The sequence below is a fragment of the Ambystoma mexicanum genome, chromosome 6q (genome assembly GCF_040938575.1).
Source record: "Ambystoma mexicanum isolate Mex_15411 chromosome 6q, UKY_AmexF1_1, whole genome shotgun sequence".
Taxonomy (NCBI): domain Eukaryota; kingdom Metazoa; phylum Chordata; class Amphibia; order Caudata; family Ambystomatidae; genus Ambystoma; species Ambystoma mexicanum.
The window spans coordinates 776,226,933-776,247,531 of record NC_090937.1 but is presented as its reverse complement, the minus strand read 5'-3'; the positions used below and the strand labels follow the sequence as shown (position 1 = coordinate 776,247,531).

The window sequence follows — 20,599 nt, the reverse complement described above, 5'->3', positions numbered from 1 at the left end:
TATTAATTTAACTTTTGTCTTGCAATGTTACCCCTAAGGATTTCTTAAGGCAGGTTGTCTCTGATGGATATAGCCTATTTTAGAGTTGCATTCTCCAAGCAGAATTCCTGCACTTCTGCGGTGAGTTTTTGAACTGCTTCCATCAGGGTTTGGATCTGATCCATCTCGGGGTCTGGTAAAGGTTGGCGTCACAAACTGTCAGGATCTATGTCAGGCTAGATATTGGAAATGGCTTCATGTACCTGTCTTCCTTGTCAGTGTCTAGGTGTGAAGAGGAGCAGGATGTGCCTGTAGGAGGCCAGCCTGGTGCCAATGACTAACCCTGGGTACAAGTAGAAACCCGCCCCAGGGGCCAACCATCAGGACAAACTCACTTTGGAAAGAAAACGCACTGCTCTGATGTCGGCTGAAGCTATCTCGTAGATTCTGTGCTGGATTCGAAGAAGGAGGCAAGGTAAAGCCAGAAGACAGCAACACAAGGTCAGTTGGAGAATTTGGAGAACAGATTCAAATGGGTACAGAGGACAACAGTAAGATGAGGAACAGAGGATGAGGAGACAGATCGGTGGAGCAGAAAGTACAGTCAAGGGAGACAAGTAGAAAAGGTTAAGGAGCAGGCATAGGGCAAAAGAAGAGAATACGAGGAAAACTGGACTCAAAGCGAGCTGAAAGCGTTGTGACGCAATCAGTTCGTTTGGATGCTGGAATAAAAGGCACCATATTGTGCATCCTTGATGTAGCATGGAAACACAGTAACAGGGAACAGTGACAAGAAGATCCCAAAGGGAGACAGCTAAATAAGGCATTTGTCTTTAGTCCATCATGGGCAGCCGTCAGATAATAGATAGTAGGGGGTTACCAATGTCCAGTGACTTGGCATATAGGAACGCCCGGGGTAGGGAGGGAACAGCCCACGGGAGATGAGAGAGAGAGAGAGAGAGAGAGAGGGACGGCCATTAGTGAGACCCTTCTCAAGCTTTTTAATGAAAACCCTGGAACTGTCTTTGAGAGTTGTTATGCTCTTGAGGCCATCTGTGACACCACGCCACGTTCTCATTCTGTTCGCTCTTCACCAATAATTATTGTAAAGCCCTCTGCGAATGTATTATTCACCTCACTTCTTTTGTCCTCAAGTACAGCATTTATGATCAAAGTGCGTGTCTTGCTCAATACATAAATTGAAATAGGTAAATACAAATATCCTGATACCCGGTATGAACTCGAACCTATGTCCAGGAGATTTCTTCAGGCATGGTGACTGTTTAAACCTCTAGATGCATTTTTGGGGCAGATGGTATACCCATGTGAACATTTTAATCTTCATTGATTTTATTAGTTGATTCGTTTTCATGGGTTGTGTTTCAATTTACATGCTTTTCATTTATTTTGCTTTTTTTATGCTGATGAATTTGAGGCCGATGCGATAAAGACCAATTTGATCTGAATATTGAAGGCTGCTGTAGATTTTCTTGGGAAGGTCTTACGCCTCAAAGATACCTCACTACAAGGGTCTGCCTGGAGAAGCACCAGCACATCGACTGTTGGCAATGCTTCATGCCCCTGCACAAATATTTGCCAAAAAATTACTTGCAGAGTTTAACAATTGGATTTTGGAACAAATATCATAACGTTTAATCAAACAGGGTTTAGGAGGGGCACTAGCACGGCTGATAATTGACTGTCTTTGATCACTATTACCGAACAGGCATGGCTGATACGAAAACTGTGAGTCTATGTAGCATTTCTGGACTATAGTGCAGTCTTCAACACTGTTGACAGGAGTAGGCTGTTGTGGAAGCTGTCTAAATGGATGATGGGAAGCTGTCTAAATGGGGCTTACTTGTTATGATCAAGGCACTGCATGAGCATACGAAAGTTAGAGTAAGAATGAAGTACTCTGGGGGAATGACTAAGTGTATTGACACTTACTCTGGTCTAAAACAGGGCTGCATACTTGCACCCATACTGTTCAACTTATATTTGGCCGATTTGGGTGATGGAACTGACAACACCATCTCTGTTCTGCCTCAGTTGGGCCCTAGAGGTGTACAATGGCTTGCATACGCCAATGGCCTGGCTATGCTGGACTTAACTTCTAAAGGGTTGCAGGCTGGATCAACAATACAAATATGCGGTGATCATCTCACTGAAAATTAATATCACTAAGACAAAGATTATGGTGTTTATCCCCAAACATTACTCTAATAAAAGGTGCAGTAAGCTGGCCTGGACGTTAAGTGGAGAGCCAATAGAGATGGTAAGCTCCTTTAAATATCTGGGAGTAATAGTTGACCCCAGACTAGATGGAAAATTACACCTACAAAATGTCCAACTTAAGATGGCACAGGTCACGGACTATTAAGTCATTAACCTATAGAGCAGGAGGGTACACTGTTGGAACCATCATTAAGTTGTATTTAACCAAGGTGTTGCCCATCATACTCTATGGGATTGCACTTTTGGGTCTAAACATGATACCTAAATTGAATGACTCGATAGATGCATACTCTGGAGACTACTGCGATTAAACAATAGCATTCCAGCTGAGTACATCATGTTGGAATATAATATCGTGAACATATCAGCTAAAATTGCCCAAAACTGTTTACGTATGTATTGGAAAATTATGAATGCCACACCTGGAACGTTACACTGTTGTCTTAGAGACGATGAAGTAAGAGAGACCACATGAAATTGAGTGTCATTTCATACTTGCTGATAACGCTAAATTGTGGATCCGCAGATCTTCCAACACTGTATTAACACTACCATATCTAGGCTTCAAGAACAGGATTAGCAGGATATTAAACGAATATAGCAGAGAGCAAAATTTGGTGGACCAGGCTGGTAAATCGAATACTGAGTTGTGTATTATGCATATTCTTTGGTATGTCAGTGTCCCTTCTTATGTCAAACATTTTCTCAGGAACCATCTTGTTTGGTCAAACATAAATATTTTTAAAAAAAGAATTAAAATCAACAGTGTTCAAACCTATGAAATAACAGGAGTATTTACTGCCATTTTGAGGGAGGCAAGAATGTGTCGACTATGTGATGACAAGACCATTGAGGCAGCTAAACATCTTTTGTTGGATTGTCCCACTTTGGAAGCTGTAAGGAGGAAGTATTTATTGCCCTGGGGTTATCATGTGCAAGCTGCCAACAATGGTATATGGGAAACTTTTATGTCTGGAAATTATGAAGCTTGTATTGTTTATTTGACAAAACTACAGAAAATAAGTGAGGACATGTTAAGGATTATTCATTTTTTAAATTGATTTTAAAGATGTGTATGAATATAACCCGTGAATAGTATTAAAAGTTGACTATATTTTGAACTGCGTAATACTAAAATAAAAAAAATAAAAAAAATAAGAACCAGCACATGAAATCCAGAAAAGTTTTGAAAATGTTTAACTTTTCACACATTCACTGCTCATATGGTTACCAATGAACAGGGTTGGACAATGGTCTAGAAACGTGGACTCTTTTGTAGAGCCTGTATAACTGTAGTCAATTCGACTATCCTTCCACCCAGAATGTATCTGCCCATATTTTATATCAATTGGATAGCAGAAAGGCAGTTCTCAACCTGTGGAAATGTAAGCTGAAACGCCATTAAGAATGCCATGTAAACTGTAACTGTCAGAATATGAAGCTATTGTAGTGTGGTTTGATTTCAGAGAATGGAGCATCACGATGGCTACACACTGAAGACGCAGTTGGAGGTAACCTGGGATAGTTATCTTGGACTCATGATTAACATTATGGTATCCCATTAAACGGATCAAAATATAAGAGGTGATTGCTGGAAGTTTTAGAATTAGTTTTAACGTCTGGCGTCGCTCCTGGCAACCCTTCAGGCCATTATTCTTCAGCCTGTAGAGCCATTACAGAAAGGAGAAAGACCAAAGGCAATTTGGGCTTGGTCAAACCCAAAAAGAGGTAGTCCAGCCTGAACTGTTTGGTCACCTCCCTTCTGCACGCGACCATAAGTAACACCAGACATGTTTCAGCCTCAGTGGGCATCATCATTGAGGTGCAATTCAGAAAATTACAGCCATCATTCCTTTTGTTTAAGTCACCCCAAGTGGGACAGTATGCCCAGACACAGGTCCCGAGCCTGCTGGGCCTAGAGACCCAAGATACACCTCACTGATCATCCCCAATTAGTCTAACACATGCCTGGAGATGCTTGTGTCTCCTGCAGAAGGGATGCAACCTAACAGTTCGGGGTAGACTGGACTTCTTGGGGTGGGACCAAGCCTGGTTTACATATTTATTTATTTTTTTATTTATTTAAATTTGTATACCGCGCAAGCAGCCCAGGGGCATTGAGGCGCTGTTACTTGCATGAGCTTAGTTACAGGCATGGTATCAGTAAGAGGCATATTACAGATAGTAACAAGCAAGGTTATCATTACAGCTTATGCGGTTGGTCAATACAACTTAAGCAGTGGGTCCTATGGTTGGTATTCATGCTGCTGCGAGGGACCTTATGAGAAGAGGGTGGTTTTCAATGCTTTGCGGAAGGCTAGGAGGGAGGGCTCACTGCGGATGGTGGGAGGTAGGGCATTCCAGTGAGTGGGTGCGAGATAAGGGAAGCTGGATCCACCTGCTCTGGATCTTTTTACTAGTGGCACAGAGAGCATGTTGGTGTAGGGTGATCTTGTTGGTCTTGTAGAGGCGACGGAGTGGATTCTTTGTGAGAGGTAGTCGGGGGCAGTGAGATGGATGCATTTGTGTGTCAGTGTGAGCGCTTTGAAAATTATTCTCTCCTTTATTGGGAGCCAGTGGGCTAGTTTTCTGGCTTCCGAGATGTGGTCCCTTTTGGCAATACCTTGGGCTGCTCGGAGAGCACTATTCTGGATGACTTGTAGCCTCTCCAAGTTTCTTTTTGAGGTTCCTAGGAAGAGTATGTTGCAGTAGTCTAGCCTGGAGCCGGTGATGGCTCTGGCTATGTTTGTGCAGTTCTCTTTGGAGAGGAAAGGCCTGACTGCGTTGATCAGTTTAGCATGATATGCGGCTGAGGAGGCAATGGCGTTGACTTGTCTGTCCATGGAAAGGTTAGAGTCTAGATAGACTCCAAGAGTTTTGACTGAGTCTGAAACAGGTATTTTGATGGTGTCGATGGTGAAGTGACTAAATTGGGAGTCAAGTTTTTTTAGCGTTTCGGGGGAACCTACCAATAGGAGTTCTGTCTTGTCAGAGTTGAGGCATAGTCCATTGTCTGCCATCCAGGCTTGGATGGTGTTGTAGAGGTTGTTAAGGGTCATGGAGTCAGTGTCGTAGTTGCCTGTGAGGGTAAGGAGGATCTGGGTATCGTCCGCGTAGTTAGTGTAGGATATACCCATAGCGTCGAGGATGAGGAAGAGGGGTCGTGTGAAGATGTTGTAGAGTGTGGGGGAGAGGCATGAGCCTTGGGGCACGCCAAAGTGTATGATAGTGGGTGAGGCAGAGGCTAGGTCGGAGAATACTTGCATGGTTCTGTCTTGTAGGAAGGATGTGATCCATGCTGTGGCGTCAGGGGAGAACTTGGCAGTGGAGGAGAGATGATGGCAAAGGACGTCATGATCTACGAGATCGAACGCTGCAGATAAGTCAAGGAGTAGGAGAAGAGCTGGTTTGCCCATGTCTCTGGCATCGTCCATTTGGTTTTTCAGGTCAAGTAGGGCGGTTTCAGTCCCATGTCTAGGGCGGAAGCCAGATTGGCGGAGTCCCAGGAGTTTGTTTTCTTCGATGAAGTGCTGAACCTGCAGATAGGCTGCTTTGTCCAGTATTTTGAGGAGGAAAGGGACAGTGGTGATGGGTCTATAGTTGTTGGGGGAGGTGGGATCGAGAGTTGGTTTTTTTAAGAGGGGGCGGACCCATGCTTCCTTGAGGGAGGTGGGGACTTTCCCTGTTGGGAAGGAGGCATTAACAAATGCTGTCAGGAAGGGAGCAAGCGCTTCAGTGCAGTCCTTGATGAGATGGGCTGGGCAGGCATCGCACCAGGCTTTGTCTTTGGTGAAGTTCTGGGGGGTGGGAGTAGGAGTCTCTAGCTTATGTGGTCTTTCCCTTTTTTGTAATGGCTTGCTTGGCAGGCTGTAGAACGATGGTCTGTCTGGAGGGTTGCCCAGAGCAATGTCAGAGGTTTGGGTTAATTCAGAACCTTCCATCTATCGCCTCTTTCTGTTTTTCTAATATCCCATTAAAATCAGGCAGACAACTTTCCTCTCGTATACAGATTCGCAGCCTCTCTAGTATGCACTGAAACGGATGCTTTCCTGTCTCAGTAGGGTTGCAATCTAATAGCAAAGCACTCCCTGACAGAATAAAGGGGCTCATTGTTTCCTTGCAATCTCATTTTTGAAACGGTAGGCGCCATGTTTCCAAAAAAATATAACACTGCCCACCTGAATGCAAATTTGAATTACCCAAAACGAAGCAATACAAATGAACGGAAGGCGCGCGGGTAGCACATGTTGTTATTGCTCGTGTTTCAAGGCCTCATGATTTTATTTATGAATATGCCAAGTTTGTGAACACATACAGGCAGAGTTGTGGGCAATTTCACATCACAGGTCCATACACGGAGACAGCTCATCTCTCAATCTAATGAAGAGTTTACATGTCTAACAGAGGCCGCTTTGTCTCAGGGGTGTTTTGAATGGTCACCACTGTATCAGAATGTGAAGGTTTGGGATGTCTACTTCGAGAAGCCTCCTTTCCCCGATTGCTGGAAGTAGGGCCGGATCTTCATGCTCATCTCCTTCATTGAGTACCAAGACCCTTTCCAGGGCATATAGACGACGCCGTCATCTGTGCCGTGCTTGGTCATGTCATAGCTGTACTGGCCTCCCCAGTAATATCTGCCATTCGGATTGGCTGCGTGGCATCGATTGTACCACCAGCCGCCTCCGTCTTCCCGCGAGCACTGTTTGGCGGGGTCAGCGTGTTGCCTAAAAAAATGAAGAAGTTAAAAGTGAGGGCTTAAACTGGAATCAACGCGTCACCAAGACATTTGCATGCCTCATCTCTGTGGGAGCTTGTGTGTGCATGTACAAAATACTAAACTGCATTGTAAAATATGACACAAGAGTAGAGTGTAGTATTGTATAGCATAAAGTGGGAGTGTGCAAGTGTAATATCTCATGGTACAATTGTTTTCAAATCTTTGCAGGATGTGGCAATATGCTTACATAAGACAATGAAACATGAAGACAACTGTAGTCAGTGGATAATGTAAACAGAATTGTGTGCCCATAAAGTAATGCTTTTTGTGATGCACGGTCTGTATAACTACTACCAGTGGGCATAAACGTTGTCATTAAATAAGTCACTTAACGCTGGTATATTAAAAATAGTTGTATGCTGCTGGCCAGTAAATCAGTCTTTTGTCAATGTGTAGAGTAATGAACGAGGCGATATTATGCCACGCCTAGTAAGAAAGAGCCCGAGGTACCTACCAGCCATCGTTGTCTCTGTCCGAGGTGCTGAAAAACATGCCGTTGTGGATGGTCATGGTCCTGTTCTCGCCTTGCAGCTGGGGGGCCCCTTCCAGGAGGGCATTTCCGGCATTGCCTTTGTAGCCGCTCACCGAGAGCTGGTACTTGTTGGCTTCGTTCTGGACAGTGAACCCGGTGTAGTGAGCGTAGACTGCGGTGCCACTCCAATCCTTCATCTCAAACAAGATTTCAGTGGGCCCAATTTTGGAGAGCTGGCTAATCTTGTCATTACCAAGCCAGAATTCACCTGTGAATGAAGCACAGTCATTAGACAAGGAACTGGGAGGCAACCTCCTTCGAAAACACTGCCCATTTGTTTTGACATATTTCAGTCACTCTGTGTGATTTCATTCCACTAAGAGGAGAACTATTCCCACACAAACTGAAGTTTTTCCATACAACCGTGCTACGAGCAGAGCTTGAAACTGGTAGAATGGTCATGGTGTGAAACATCAGGTGAATTTTATGCTCACATTTAGTTAAATGTAGGAGTTTGAATCCTAATATATTCCCAGCAGAAAATTGAAAAGGGGATATGTGTAGTAGCAATCTTACCCTGTTCGAGGGTGGCCAGGGCCAATAACGGCCCGCCAGCCCGAGCCAAAGTAGGTCCTAGCGAAACAAGGTTCTCTGCAAGGACTTAGCACTAATATGGGATTCCAGGGGCACTAGGAAGGGAAGGGTGAGGGATTTGAGGAAGAGGGAAGAGGGAAAGGGGCTTGGCACACTGGGGTTGAAGAAAAACAGGCAGACACACGGGGGAGGTGCACAGATGGCTCAGAGAACACAGACAGTTACTGATGGATTCCATTCACGTTCCAGGGCTCCTGACTGGCCAGAAGCTATCTGCAAATACGTATACAAGCATCTGTTGCGAGCATGTGGCTATTTCAGCACATTATCCCTCAGAGGATAGGTTTGTGATTCTCTCCAGTGGCATGCCTCGCTTCTTTTTCTAATGATTTCTTTGAGTGAGTAAGTTTCATGATAGTACGAAGAGCATGGAAATACAAACACTTTCACAATAACAAACAAGACATGGTCTAGAGCAGGGTGGTCCAACTCCATGTTGGATTTTTAGGATACCCCTCATTTATATTCATGAGATAAATTTGCCTACAATGATTCCAAATGTATGCCTTTTCTTTCTAAGGAATGTAAATAAGGGATATCCAGAAAATCCATCAGGACTGCGGCCATCGAGGCCTGGAGTTGGACACCCCTGGTCTAGAGTAGCATCCTCTCCCAATACCAGTAAAATCGTTGCTTTACCTGGCATGTCGCAGAAGCCTTTTCCTCCGTCAGCTGCAATGTTTCCAAATCCATTCCTGTAACCATCCCACTTTCTTCCAAAGTCCACGCTGCCATCTTGGCGATTCTGGATCACGGTCCAGCCTGCAACAAAGGTTTTCAACGCTTTAGGAACAATGTGAGCATTCTCATCTCGCCTTCTTATAAGGTATAATCAGAGATCTTGTGATAATGTCCCCTCAATAGCAGCGAAGGCCGACGTAACCACGCTGGGGTGTGCCTTACAAACCTAATGTATGTCATAAAGGCTCAGAGAACTAAATTCAACTATTCATCAACACCTGAGGTGGCCCCCTAAGGCCTCGATGATCAAATATTTGCAAAAATGTAGTGCAGTCTTGTATTATATTTGTACAGGGGCAAAAATGAAATGATGCTAAACACATTTGTTCCGTGGTAATTTCGATATGTTCAAATGCCATTACAAGACAATATTGGCTATCGAAATCGAGATATGTTACTCAGTCACAGGCGCCTGCAGTGAAAATTCCTGAAGTGTTATTATCGAAACCTAGAGGACCTTTCTTATTCAGCCCAATAGATAAGTGGTGTACTTGTCACTTGAACTCCTTACAAACAAGCAAATCCTCCCAATACAAAAATGATTCCCCACAAAAAATAGGAAACGATGGGCGCATTGGCGCTTGCCCCTGCTTCCACACCCAGCTCCACGGATATATTCCTATCAGTGCGAGTGGCAGAGCAGTGCCATGGGAAGGAGTTCTAATATTATGTCTTCCTGATCTTAAGAGGAACTTTAAGGTAAACAGGCGTCTTTTAATAAGTGTGAATTACCAGGTGCCAAGATGTATAGACCGCAAAAAGACATCTATTTTAAAGTTAAAAAATACTGGTATTACCCTAAAATATTTGCCCATTAGGATTGAGAATTACTGTTTTACCCTCTAAAAGTTGTATTACTCACAATTTCATAACAGAGGGAACAAAATACTTTAATTTCTCAATTGTATCTGGAGGCTTGGCCCTAAGCCTACCTCCATTATGTGAGGTCATGTCGCAGTACACTTTGTAGGGCTTGAAGAAGTCATCGGGTTGGATAATGTACATCTCAGAAGTGACACCTCCTCTCCTGTAGATGTCTTCACATTCTGTAGAAAACAGTGACAATGGTTACTTTGCGAAGACACACTTCAGCTTCTACTCGGGGAACATCTACACCTTGTTTAACATAGATGTTCACATTCAAGAAACAATAGACCAATATTAAAGTAACAAATGGGACATGACTCTGCATTATGTTTAATCGCAAATCCACATACCCCACGTTGATTATATGACAATAGGTCCTAGGAAAAAACAGAGGGGGGACAGGGAAATGGGGCCATGACAAAGTTTTCATGTAGTCATTTTCTGTCTGTAAAATGGCTTAACATTCATAGAAGAAGGGAACAGGCAGAATAATAAACAAGCATTGGCAAAAGCAATCGTTTTGGGTTTGGTATATGCAGTGTCTAAGATACATATATGTATTCATCTAATAAACAATGAAAATTCAATGTGTACCATACAATCACCACCAGACTGTTCTTGATGTTCTGTTATGTTTGATTTATACTGTGTACCGCTGCTATTTTCATGGTCTCCAGGTGCTCAGCAATTCAGGGCGTATATTCACAAACCCGTTGGTCAATAAATGAATCCAGTAGAAACCATTTGATGATTGTTTCTACTGGATTCAGTAGCTGACATATTGGTTTTTATTTGACAATCGGGTGTCCGGTACAAATGCCAGAAAATAATTAGGAACCCTTTTAGCAGCATCACAATTTAATTGAACCACCAAAGTTAACTTACCCCTCCTTTTGTTTACCACAAATCAGTTTAAAATGACTATGGAAAAGGAACTAAAGCCAAACAAAAAATCTTTAATATTTTGCACTTGCAAAATCTGAATAACACCAAAATGGCAGTTGCTACCCATGTTCTGTTCTGATGTGACTGGCAATGGCTCCATTGCAAGAGGGCAGAAAGGGTGAGGAGAAGGCTGACGGATACATGTGTATTTAGCCATCTGTGATGGCCATCTTTCCCAGGTCACACTTGTTTTTGGCTATGCGAGGTGTTGCTAAAGTGACATATACCAGCCAATACCTAAAAAGGAGCTGCTACTCTCACATGAAGACGGCGGGAATCGTGTTCAGTCTAATAGTGCTCAGCACTTCCTATTGTCACTTTGTTTTTTTAATTATGTTTGGAAATGTTGCACTGGAATAGGATATGATATGATATGATATGATATGGCATTTGTAACGCGCCTATGCACAAGTGTTTCAAGGCGCGACGAGGTGGGGGGGAACAAGGGGAGACAGAGAACGATCCTACTAGGCCAGATGTCATTCAGATCGCGCAAGTGCAAGGGTAGAGGGGAGGGGAAAAGTGCAAAGGGGAGGTGGAAAGGGGAGAGTGCAGTACAGGGTTAAGAGCATACAGGATAAATAACAAGGGCCAGCTAGTGGCAAGTGCGAGATAAGTGCAGAAAAGTGCTGGGAAGGGGGGCTGTAGGGATACAGACACAGTCCGCGGTGCAAGATAAGTGCAGAAAAGTGCTGGGAAGGGGGGCTGTAGGGATACAGACACAGTCCCGTGGTGCAGGGGGTTGCCAGGGAGGCAGTTCAGGGGAGAGTGGCTGGGCCAAGGACCGAGAGTGGTAAGTGGCCCAGTTGCAGATTCAGTGCAGTTTCAGTAGGTTTAGCAGGGGGGAGGGGGAGAGAAGGCGGAGGCAAAGAGGAAGGTTTTGAGGTGCTTCCGGAACCGGAGATGGTTCTCCTCGAGTTTCAGCGAGGCAGGAAGTCTGTTCCAGAGGGAGGCCCCTGCAGCGGAGAGAGATCTGCCCCCAACTCGTTGTTTGGAGAAGCGGCTGATCCTGAGGGAGTTGGAGGCGGATGAGCGAAGAGCTCGAGAAGGAAGATATTTAGGAAGAGAGAGTTGAAGGTATTTTGGCCCAAGGCCCCAGAAGGCCTTGTGGACAATGCAGAGGGTTTTGAACTTGATCCTCGCAGTCACTGGGAGCCAGTGTAGTGATTTCAGTCCTGGAGAGATACGGTCCCTGGGCTTGAGGCCAAGGACAAGTCTCGCAGTGCTGTTCTGGATGAGTTGCAAAGGTCGGAGAGTAGAGGCGGGCAGATTTAGATAGAGGCTGTTACAGTAGTCCAGCTTAGAGAGAACCAGGGCTCTAGAGACAGTGAGCTTCTGGGGGAAGGAGAGGAAAGGAAGGATACCTCGGAGGAGGTGGAGCTGGTAGTGTGACTTCTTAGCGACGTCAGATATGTGAGGAGAGAAGGAGAGTGTGGAGTCGAAGAAGACCCAGAGGTTTTTTGCATTACAGGTAGGAGCAGGAAGAGGGCCAAGAGAGGCCGGCCAGAGAGCTGCAGGGAAGGAGGGAGTGGATGTGCCGATGAGTAGAATCTCAGTCTTACTGGCATTAAGGCAGAGGTCGTTGGCGGCACACCATTCCTGGATAGCAGATAGACAGTCAGAGATGAGGGAAGGAGAAGAGGAGTCCGAGGGTAGCCTGAAAATGAGCTGGGTATCATCGGCATAGCACTGAAAGTAGGGGCAGAGAGCGGCGATGCGGGGGGCGAGGAGTGCCAGATACTGGTTAAACAGCCAAGGAGAGAGGTTAGATCCCTGGGGGACACCACAGGTAGAGAAAAAGATGTCAGAGAGGAAAGACCCCAGTTGGACCTGGGAGGGTCGATTAGAGAGGAAAGAGGACAGCCACGCCAGAGCCTGACCAGTGATACCCAGGTTATCACAGAGACGGTTGAGCAGGATGGTATGGTTGACGGTTTCAAAGGCAGAAGAGAGAGGAAGCAAAATGAGAACACATGGAGTGTTAGAGTCAAGATTCGAGAGCAGGTCCTCACGGATGTTCAGGAGAGCAGTTTCCGTGCTTCTGGCTGCTCTGAAGCCAGACTGATGGTCATGAAGACTACCAACAGATTCAGCATGGAGATTAAGCTGGGAGATGGCCAGTTTCTCCAGGAGCTTGCCCAGGAAGCGAGTAATAGAGATTGGGCGATAGTTAGCAGGGCAAGAGGGGTCAGAGGAGGGTTTCTTAAGAAGAGGGTGCACAAGGGAATGCTTGAGAGGGGATTGGAAGACTCCAGAGGCGAAGGAGTGATTGCAGAAGTCAGCAAGGGCAGGAGCCAAGGAGTCGATGTGGTCCTTGATAGTTGTGGAGGAACAGAGGTGGACCGGTTTTGACGAGACTTTCATAGATCGGACTTGTCTCGAAACCTCGGGGTGTACTCATTCCTTTGTTACAAAGTTCAGCAGAATGCCCTACCAAGAGCCCACATTTTTTAGTTGACTACTGTTACACCGGAAGATGAAAAACATTTCAGACCATTAACAGAATCTAACGGCATTACTTTGCTTACATTTAAAACTTCATAAAATCAATCCATCAAACTAGCCGCTATGGTGTGAAAAACAAATGTATCTACAGTAATCTTTAACAATGCATTCGGCTTGAAAGATACCAGTCTTCTAAACCTAGATGTGCCTAGTGACCACAATTTGAAAGCACGCGGTCGTCCATCTTGATCAGACTACACACTAACTGGGGGGGCGGGGTTGCATTTAAGTCCTCATGCCCCATAGCAGGCTCAATTAGCAATAGCAGCTATAACTCCACATTTGAGGCTTTCATCAATATAGATCTTTCATCAGATGGCAGCTAATGCACCTGAGTAACAGTGAAGGGGTTAGCCTCTCTGCACGACTCTGGTGAGAAGGAAATACAAGCTACCAAGGGACCCTTAATTCCAGACACACACATACACACAGATGCGTACACACACCTGCAGTACATTAATCGCAGCCATGGTTTCTTACTATTGGAGGACCTTGAAAATCTGGCGCAACACAGGCACAGGGCTTTACAGACTGCTATGGGGGATTAACTCGGACACAGCATCAACCTTCAGCATCAACCAATCAAAAGAGCATTTCCTCAGTCACGGACAAACATTGTGGCTTAGCGGAGTAATTTGCTGATGAAATAATTTGGTATCACACCGGCAGGTAATACAATAGTTTATAGGTTTCCTGCCAGCTGGCTGTACAATGCAGCCAGAGGCCTGCCCGCTGGAATTTTTTATTGGAATTTTAAGCCAATAAAATTGCTCAGGCACTGTTTCATTTCTTGTCAAATTCCATGTGCACCCTGAACAGCTCAGGTTCAAACCACTAGAGGGTCTCCTCACAACTTTATCCTCCTGGAGTTAATAATGTGAGCACCTGTAAATTGACTGATATAAACACCTGTTATTTACAGAATTTACATAACCTGTAGGTGGCAGAGCCCCCATTAAAAATAAAAAGTTGCTACTGCTGGCTGTAGTGATGAAGATTCTACAAGCTCCTGGCCTTTCTGGGAGCTCTTTCCCAATGTATTTGTTCTCGATCTGGTGAAGAGCAGGGTTCTTCACACAAGATCAAAAGATCACATGAACATTCAAGATGGCTGAAAGTAATACATCCATTGCTATATTATTTTAGCACTGTGATCAGTTTTCCTTAAAGCAGTGTTCAATCTCCCACATTATCGGCTTTAGATTTTCAAAATGATCCACTTTGAAAAATCGCAAGACCATGGTTATGAGAATGCAGAGTTATCGTATGTGAAGCCTGCATGTCAGTTAATTTTGAATAAGCATTTCCTTGGAAGCACACAGCACACAAAACTCACCTCTACCTGACACCACTGGGATGTAGCAGGACGACGTGCAGGGTGTATGGCAGTATTCCTTTTGTGTCGTTATCGCACTCTCCAGTTTCTGGATCTTGGCGCGCAGGTTTTCCAGGATGGAACGGAGTACTCTCATACTGGACGGGATGTTGGTGTCCACGTTTTGCTGGATGAAAAGGTACTGCTGATCTAACTCGCTGGTGTATTGTGAAGCAACATCGGCATTATCTGGAAAATCCCAAAATAAGGATTGTTTGGAAAAAATGGCAGGATGTTTGAGCAAAAGAATCAAATGAACAGAAAATCTGTCAAGGAACCTGGTAGTAGTAACACAAATCAATGGAGAAGAGAATACTGAAAGTAAACCAACCATACAAGTTTTTTGTTCCTATTAAGAAGAATGACAAAAATGCTTGGTAGAAATCCTGAGTCCAACTTTGTTAAAGATTAATGTAACATAACAGGCCTTTGAAAGCAGAATCCACCCTTGTTGAGTACAACTATGGCGGGACAGAGTGAACAGTAAGGGAACAGCTCAAGGAATCCAGGTTGTGCCATTGCTTAGAGGAAAAGCGCTAAAGCTCAGTCTACAGTTGTTGAAAGGAACTGCTCAGACATAGGCACAAGAAAGCTAGCTTTCCTGGGTTCAAGAGAACAGTACAGATAAGGGCCTGCAGATCCTGTGTCCTGGTCTCTGGAGTATATCAGTGGGCCAGAAAATTTGCTTTAATGCCTGCTGAACAGAACAGTACAAGTCAAGGCCTGAGAAAGCAGGGTACTCCCTACTTGCAGATAGTACGAGAAAGGGCCTGTGAGGGTAGGCTTGCTGGTTAACATTCTGAGGAAAGCTAGCCAAGCATTGGTGCGTTGTATTGTTTCTTTGATTATTTAACACACTGCCAATACCCAAGCCCCTTCCTAATTGACCCTGGGCAAAAGGAGTGAGTTGTTTAGCCGAGAACCTAATTGTAACAAGGGTCCACTTTTGTACCACCATGGTACAGCTTTATCTCGAAAAGGATTACTCTGGATGAATGGTTCAGCTTTATATTGGAAAGGATTAGTCTGGATGAATGGTTCGCCTTTATAATGCAAAAGATTAATATGGATGAATGGTTCAGCTTTATAATGGAAAGGATTAGTCTGGATGAATGGTTTTGCTTTATATTGCAAAGGATTAGTCTGGATGAATGGTGCAGCTTTATATTGCAAAGAATTTGTCTGGATGAACGGTTCAGCTTTATATTGCAAAGGATTAGTCTGGATGAATGATTCAGCTTTATATTGCAAATGATTAGTCTGGATGAATGGTTCAGCTTTATAGTGCAAAAGATTCGTTCTGCTTTGTAATGCAAAGGATTGGGTCTGGATGAATGGGTTTGAAAGTTATAGTAGGAAATTGGTACATTTCTATTGTCAATGGAATTTTACTTGGTGGTAAAGTACCATGATGATGCTTCCCAGTGGTAAAAAAGATATCCTAAATATTCACTAATATCTGTCCAAATTCTGGTTTGTCAAGAGGTCTAATTGTGCCTACCTTTTACTAGCTTCTCCCTTTGCTTGACGGTCTTCTCCAGCACAGTCACGTAGTTGTAGATCATGTCGGAGGAATGGGAAAGTTTGTCCACGTTTCCCTTCAGGTCCTTGATGGAGTTCCGCACATTCTTCTCTTGTTTCAAGACCTGAGTTTGCAGCTGGCAACCAGTGGGACATAATACACCCTGCGAAAAAGAAGACACATTGTTGCTGTTAAACTGTTAAAGCAGCACAAGTCCATCTGGGGACTTCAATTTCACGTGTGAAGGATGGTGTGTTCCTCGGTGGAATTTGGTGTTTTTGGAAAGCCTGCAGTCAGTGGGTATGTATAGCATTGTAAACAGACAAGCTGGGAGTACAGAGGCGCAATTCATTTTCATAGAACTCAGCCAAAGCTATGGAAAGATTTATGGCCAGAATCTGAACAGGGGAAGTGACCTGGTGGCTTGCCAAGTGGGTGGCTGCGGAACCAGTAGACCTGTTTATCGTCCTGACATATCCGCTCAACTAAATTGTGCAATTCTGGGTATATCTGTTCCTAAATGGTAGTATCTCCCAAAATGACTTGCAGGCAAACCTAGTATTACAGTGCTTGAAATTGACATTATTAACAGTGTAATCCCACCAGGCAGGGGAGGGAAGGAGATGGGGATGAGGGGGGCGATAGATGGAGTAGCATTCGAACAGTAATATTCAAGCTTCTAAGGCACTTGCCTTTGATCCACATGACCCGAGTTCGAATCCCTGTCCCGGCAACAAAATCAGATCACTTACATTCATGGGCTCAAGTGGTTTTCCCAGATCCTACCCAATGAGCATCACTGTGTATTAGAGAAACTAACATTACTCGTGGATCGGGTAAGCACAGTTCCTAGTGTCTGCTGTATGCCAGAGGCCTAGACAGCGTAGGGCCTGAGCAGGCAAGGCCCATCCAAACTCTGCAAATGCCCACACTGCAGCGCTGTGTGGGCATTTACAGATGTTAATGCCATTGCGGTGGGCCCAACTACATTAACTTCAGGCCCCAATTGTTAGACAATCCTGGCTACGCCTCTGCTGTACACTCCAAGGTCAAATGGTGGCAAAATTAGTAAATTGTGGGTACATTTACAGGGTCGTTTTCGAATGCATTTTAATTCCTACTCCTGGTGAAAAAGGCCAGGGTAAGAGCACTAAAAATGGAAGTACGCCATATAGCCACTGAGCAAGCTTAGCAGATATGCTGGCAAAACCTTGCTTGCTACATTGCAAACACACTAAACCTCAGAACTGTTACGGCATGGGTTCTTCTGACAAGAGAAGTGGTAATTGACGTTCAGTGCCAATTTTACTAAAACAGCCCACACATGTCTCAGTTGAGATCAGGATGGAAACCTTGGAAAGTGAGGCAAGTCCCTATCTGAAGGCAAATGGCCATACAGAGGCAAATACAGAGGTGCAGGGCATGGCTTCTTTAGCAAAGGGGCTTCTTGGTCTGAGGGCTCGATTCCCAGGCACACACAGCACAATCTCAGAAAGGTTGCTTCATATTTTAGGACCTTAGATGCAAAGGGCTCCCACTTCAAGGTCAGTGCTGTTAGACTGGTAATGTAGACAGGAAAGACTTTGCAGGCCATGGTGAACTTGGACCAGAGCAAGCAACGAAGCTTTAGGTAGACTGGTACCAGTACGGCGTGTCCACATCCAGTGAGCCAGCGAAGGCAATGGACATGAAGCCTGGTTATGTCCATGGAGGTTTATGGCACCGGCACTGTCAAAGCATCAGAGGGCAAGACTGGGACTTTTCCAAAATGGCCACGTGTTGTAGCGCACCTACCATTTCCTCGTCAGCATGCTTGCAGCCTCCTTCGTCGGGATACGTAATGGCTTCTTTCCTCAGGTTCTTCATAGGAGCGACTGTTGGGCGGCCCCTGTATCCTCCCCCACTTATGACAGGAGGCGCTGGCCTTAGTGTGGGGCGAGGCTCGCGGTTGCTAGAGACTGGTCTGTGGCCGCGTGCATCATGTACAGAAGCCTTCTGCAAGAAAAGAAAAGCTCTTACACACTGACACCTCGTTCGTGCACTTTGTATTTCTCTTTTTGCGCAGCGTCAAAAATACTTTTACAACTGGCTCTTGTTTGGTGTAATGCCAAAGCAAGTGTGTGCGTGTGCGTGCGTGCGTGTGTTTGTATGTTGGGGGTCGGACGGGGTGTAGTCCGTGTGTAAATCAAAATTTCTTGCGAAGGCTAAGGGCGAGAGTTACCCTAATGCTGTCGGCAAATAACATCAAACACCCCTTATGGTCTAATGGCGGGTGCCATGTTGGGAATCCCACGTTTGCCATCTTCTTTTATCTTAATTATGTTCTCCGTCAAACTTGGAAAAATAGTTTTTAAGGGGGAGCTAGTGCAGGCGAGGTAAAGGTATTTCTTTCTTTATTTTTTCAGTCATGTATCTACAGGATTCTTATGTTCCCTGGCTGACTTTCTTGTGAGTTCTATATCAAGGTTTGGTGAGAACCGGCCATTTTGAAGATGCATTGCACAGCGTGCTGAGGGGCGCCCCTCCTGCAAGAAAAGAACCTACACAATGTGCCCAATATATGGCTCCTGTTATAAATTATAGGGCGAAGCTGTTGATGTATAACTGTCATTTTCAATTCTCTGGGGTAAAATATCCCCACAAAGGGCTGAAGACTTGGCGTTTGGTTCAGTGAATAATAGTAATAATGCGGAGCTCTTCGTGTTTACTGTTTAATGGCTGGATAATGGGTTCCCATGCACTGCTGTTAAATATGGTTAAAGTGTGTAAACATGTATACCAAAATAAATATATTCAAATGTGAAACAAAGCATCAAATCAAAAGGGGTCAATACCCCATGCAATCCCACAGTTCTTCTGAAAAAAATCCATTATTCGTGCATACTAAATTAAAGGCATTCAAATGATAATACTTTAATACAATATGTGGCAAAAATCAAACAATGTATTCTCTACTAATTTCGCTTTCCTGTTTGAAAAGTACCTAAGTAGGCTGCCATTCAATGTGCTCCAAGAGAGGTGTTAACTGTAGTGGTTTTAGTGTTGCAAAAGAGTGTAATGCAAACTGTGATGTATCCAGGGGAATTATGTGCCCCTGCGCAATGTCCAAGAGAAGCCCCATCAACTGGGTTGGAGTACAAAATCTGACAATGTGGGCTAGCCGAGTATAACACCAACACACATTCCAGAGCATAAAATAAGCAGTGCTGCATAGCAATTTGCTTTGCAATTCTGTTGATTTGCTAGTTAAACTGACACTTGTGTAGGACAGCTTGCTATTTAAATGTCCCTGTTCAATAAAAGCACATCTCGCCGTGCATTCCTCTCTTGCCCTTAGGAGTCACTGCAAGTTCAAATGGGCTAATGGTGAGAGAGTGCAACAGTAATAATCTCCTCCACTCTCAAAAGTATCAAAGGCCATAAAACAAGTATCAGTACCACAGATGCTGGCTCTGAGTACTGGTGATAGATACCGCTTTCATGGGTGTACAGCGCTGTGCTTGTGCCTACCTGGCTTGAGGTTGAGGTTATTAGCGGCCCTGCCCTCCCCCGGAAGTGGTATTTAACGCTCCATTGAAAATCACAGGCAAGAGCCACCATGTCCACCTGAATTTGACAATTACCCTGCCTGCTGCAACACCATACTACATACTTAGTCTCAGGCTATGACTTTGCTTTAATATTGCAAACTTTATGATTAATGAAACATTTGACTTCTTACAGAGTAAATTATGGATCAAGCATGTGGATTATACAAGATACAGACACCACCCTGTGCAACACCGACTGGAGCAGCTGCACAGAGCCTTGCACTGAAAACCTGTTGTTTTCAGAGCCTTTTTATCCTATCAATTTATGTGTGCACATTCATGCAGCTAATCTTTAAATTTTACAGACACTCATCTCACTAATGTCTCACTTCAGCAGTACACAAAAATGCTGTATTGTTGCTCATTTAATGTCTGGGTACAAATAACTTCTGGTCACATTAATAATATTAGTACAAAATAGCAAATCAAATATGTAGGTATTGTTGGGTGTCCTGACCCACGTTTGAGTCATTATGATACAACATTTGGTGCTGTGGGTTTAGGAAATCCAAGATGGCGGAAAAGCCCACATGTGCGCCAGAATCCAGGTAAAGTGTGCAGTTTTTGCGCACACCAAAATGGTCGCCTGACCTGCCACCCACCAGTGCGAGCGTGCTGGGTCAGAAGCGCCATGGGTGAAATGTGGTGCCAGAGGAAAAACACCAATGCCATGTTAAGCAAGGATTATATACTATCAAGCAAAATCCCCTTTTTGAAATGCATTAATTCAAGACAGATCCCAAAAATGGGTGCAGTACCGGCATTTTCCACAAGCCGGCGCTAGCGGTCTAAACTCTGACAGGAGAACTGCTACTTCAGAAGCTAATCAGCCTCCTGAGACAGTTGGAAACTTCAAATCCTTTTTGGTTAATTGAAAATGTTAAACACCTGCTGTTCCCTGAAGACAGGCTGATTCAATTAACATTGCAAGTGG

The 20,599-nt window shown here is 44.5% G+C and overlaps 1 protein-coding gene across 1 annotated transcript in view; it reads right to left on the bottom strand.

Annotated features, from left to right (window-relative positions):
• Positions 1-6,464: 6,464 nt before the first annotated feature.
• FGB (fibrinogen beta chain) overlaps positions 6,465-20,599 on the bottom strand; it is a 39,598-nt gene continuing 25,463 nt past the window's right edge. The window contains exons 4-10 of the mRNA XM_069631308.1: positions 17,870-18,070; positions 16,055-16,238; positions 14,515-14,742; positions 9,794-9,907; positions 8,760-8,882; positions 7,449-7,734; positions 6,465-6,941 (exon numbers count right to left, since the gene is read on the bottom strand). Coding sequence (XP_069487409.1) covers positions 6,689-6,941; positions 7,449-7,734; positions 8,760-8,882; positions 9,794-9,907; positions 14,515-14,742; positions 16,055-16,238; positions 17,870-18,070 — 1,389 coding nt within the window. The 3' untranslated portion in view covers positions 6,465-6,688. The remainder of the gene's footprint in view (positions 6,942-7,448; positions 7,735-8,759; positions 8,883-9,793; positions 9,908-14,514; positions 14,743-16,054; positions 16,239-17,869; positions 18,071-20,599) is intronic.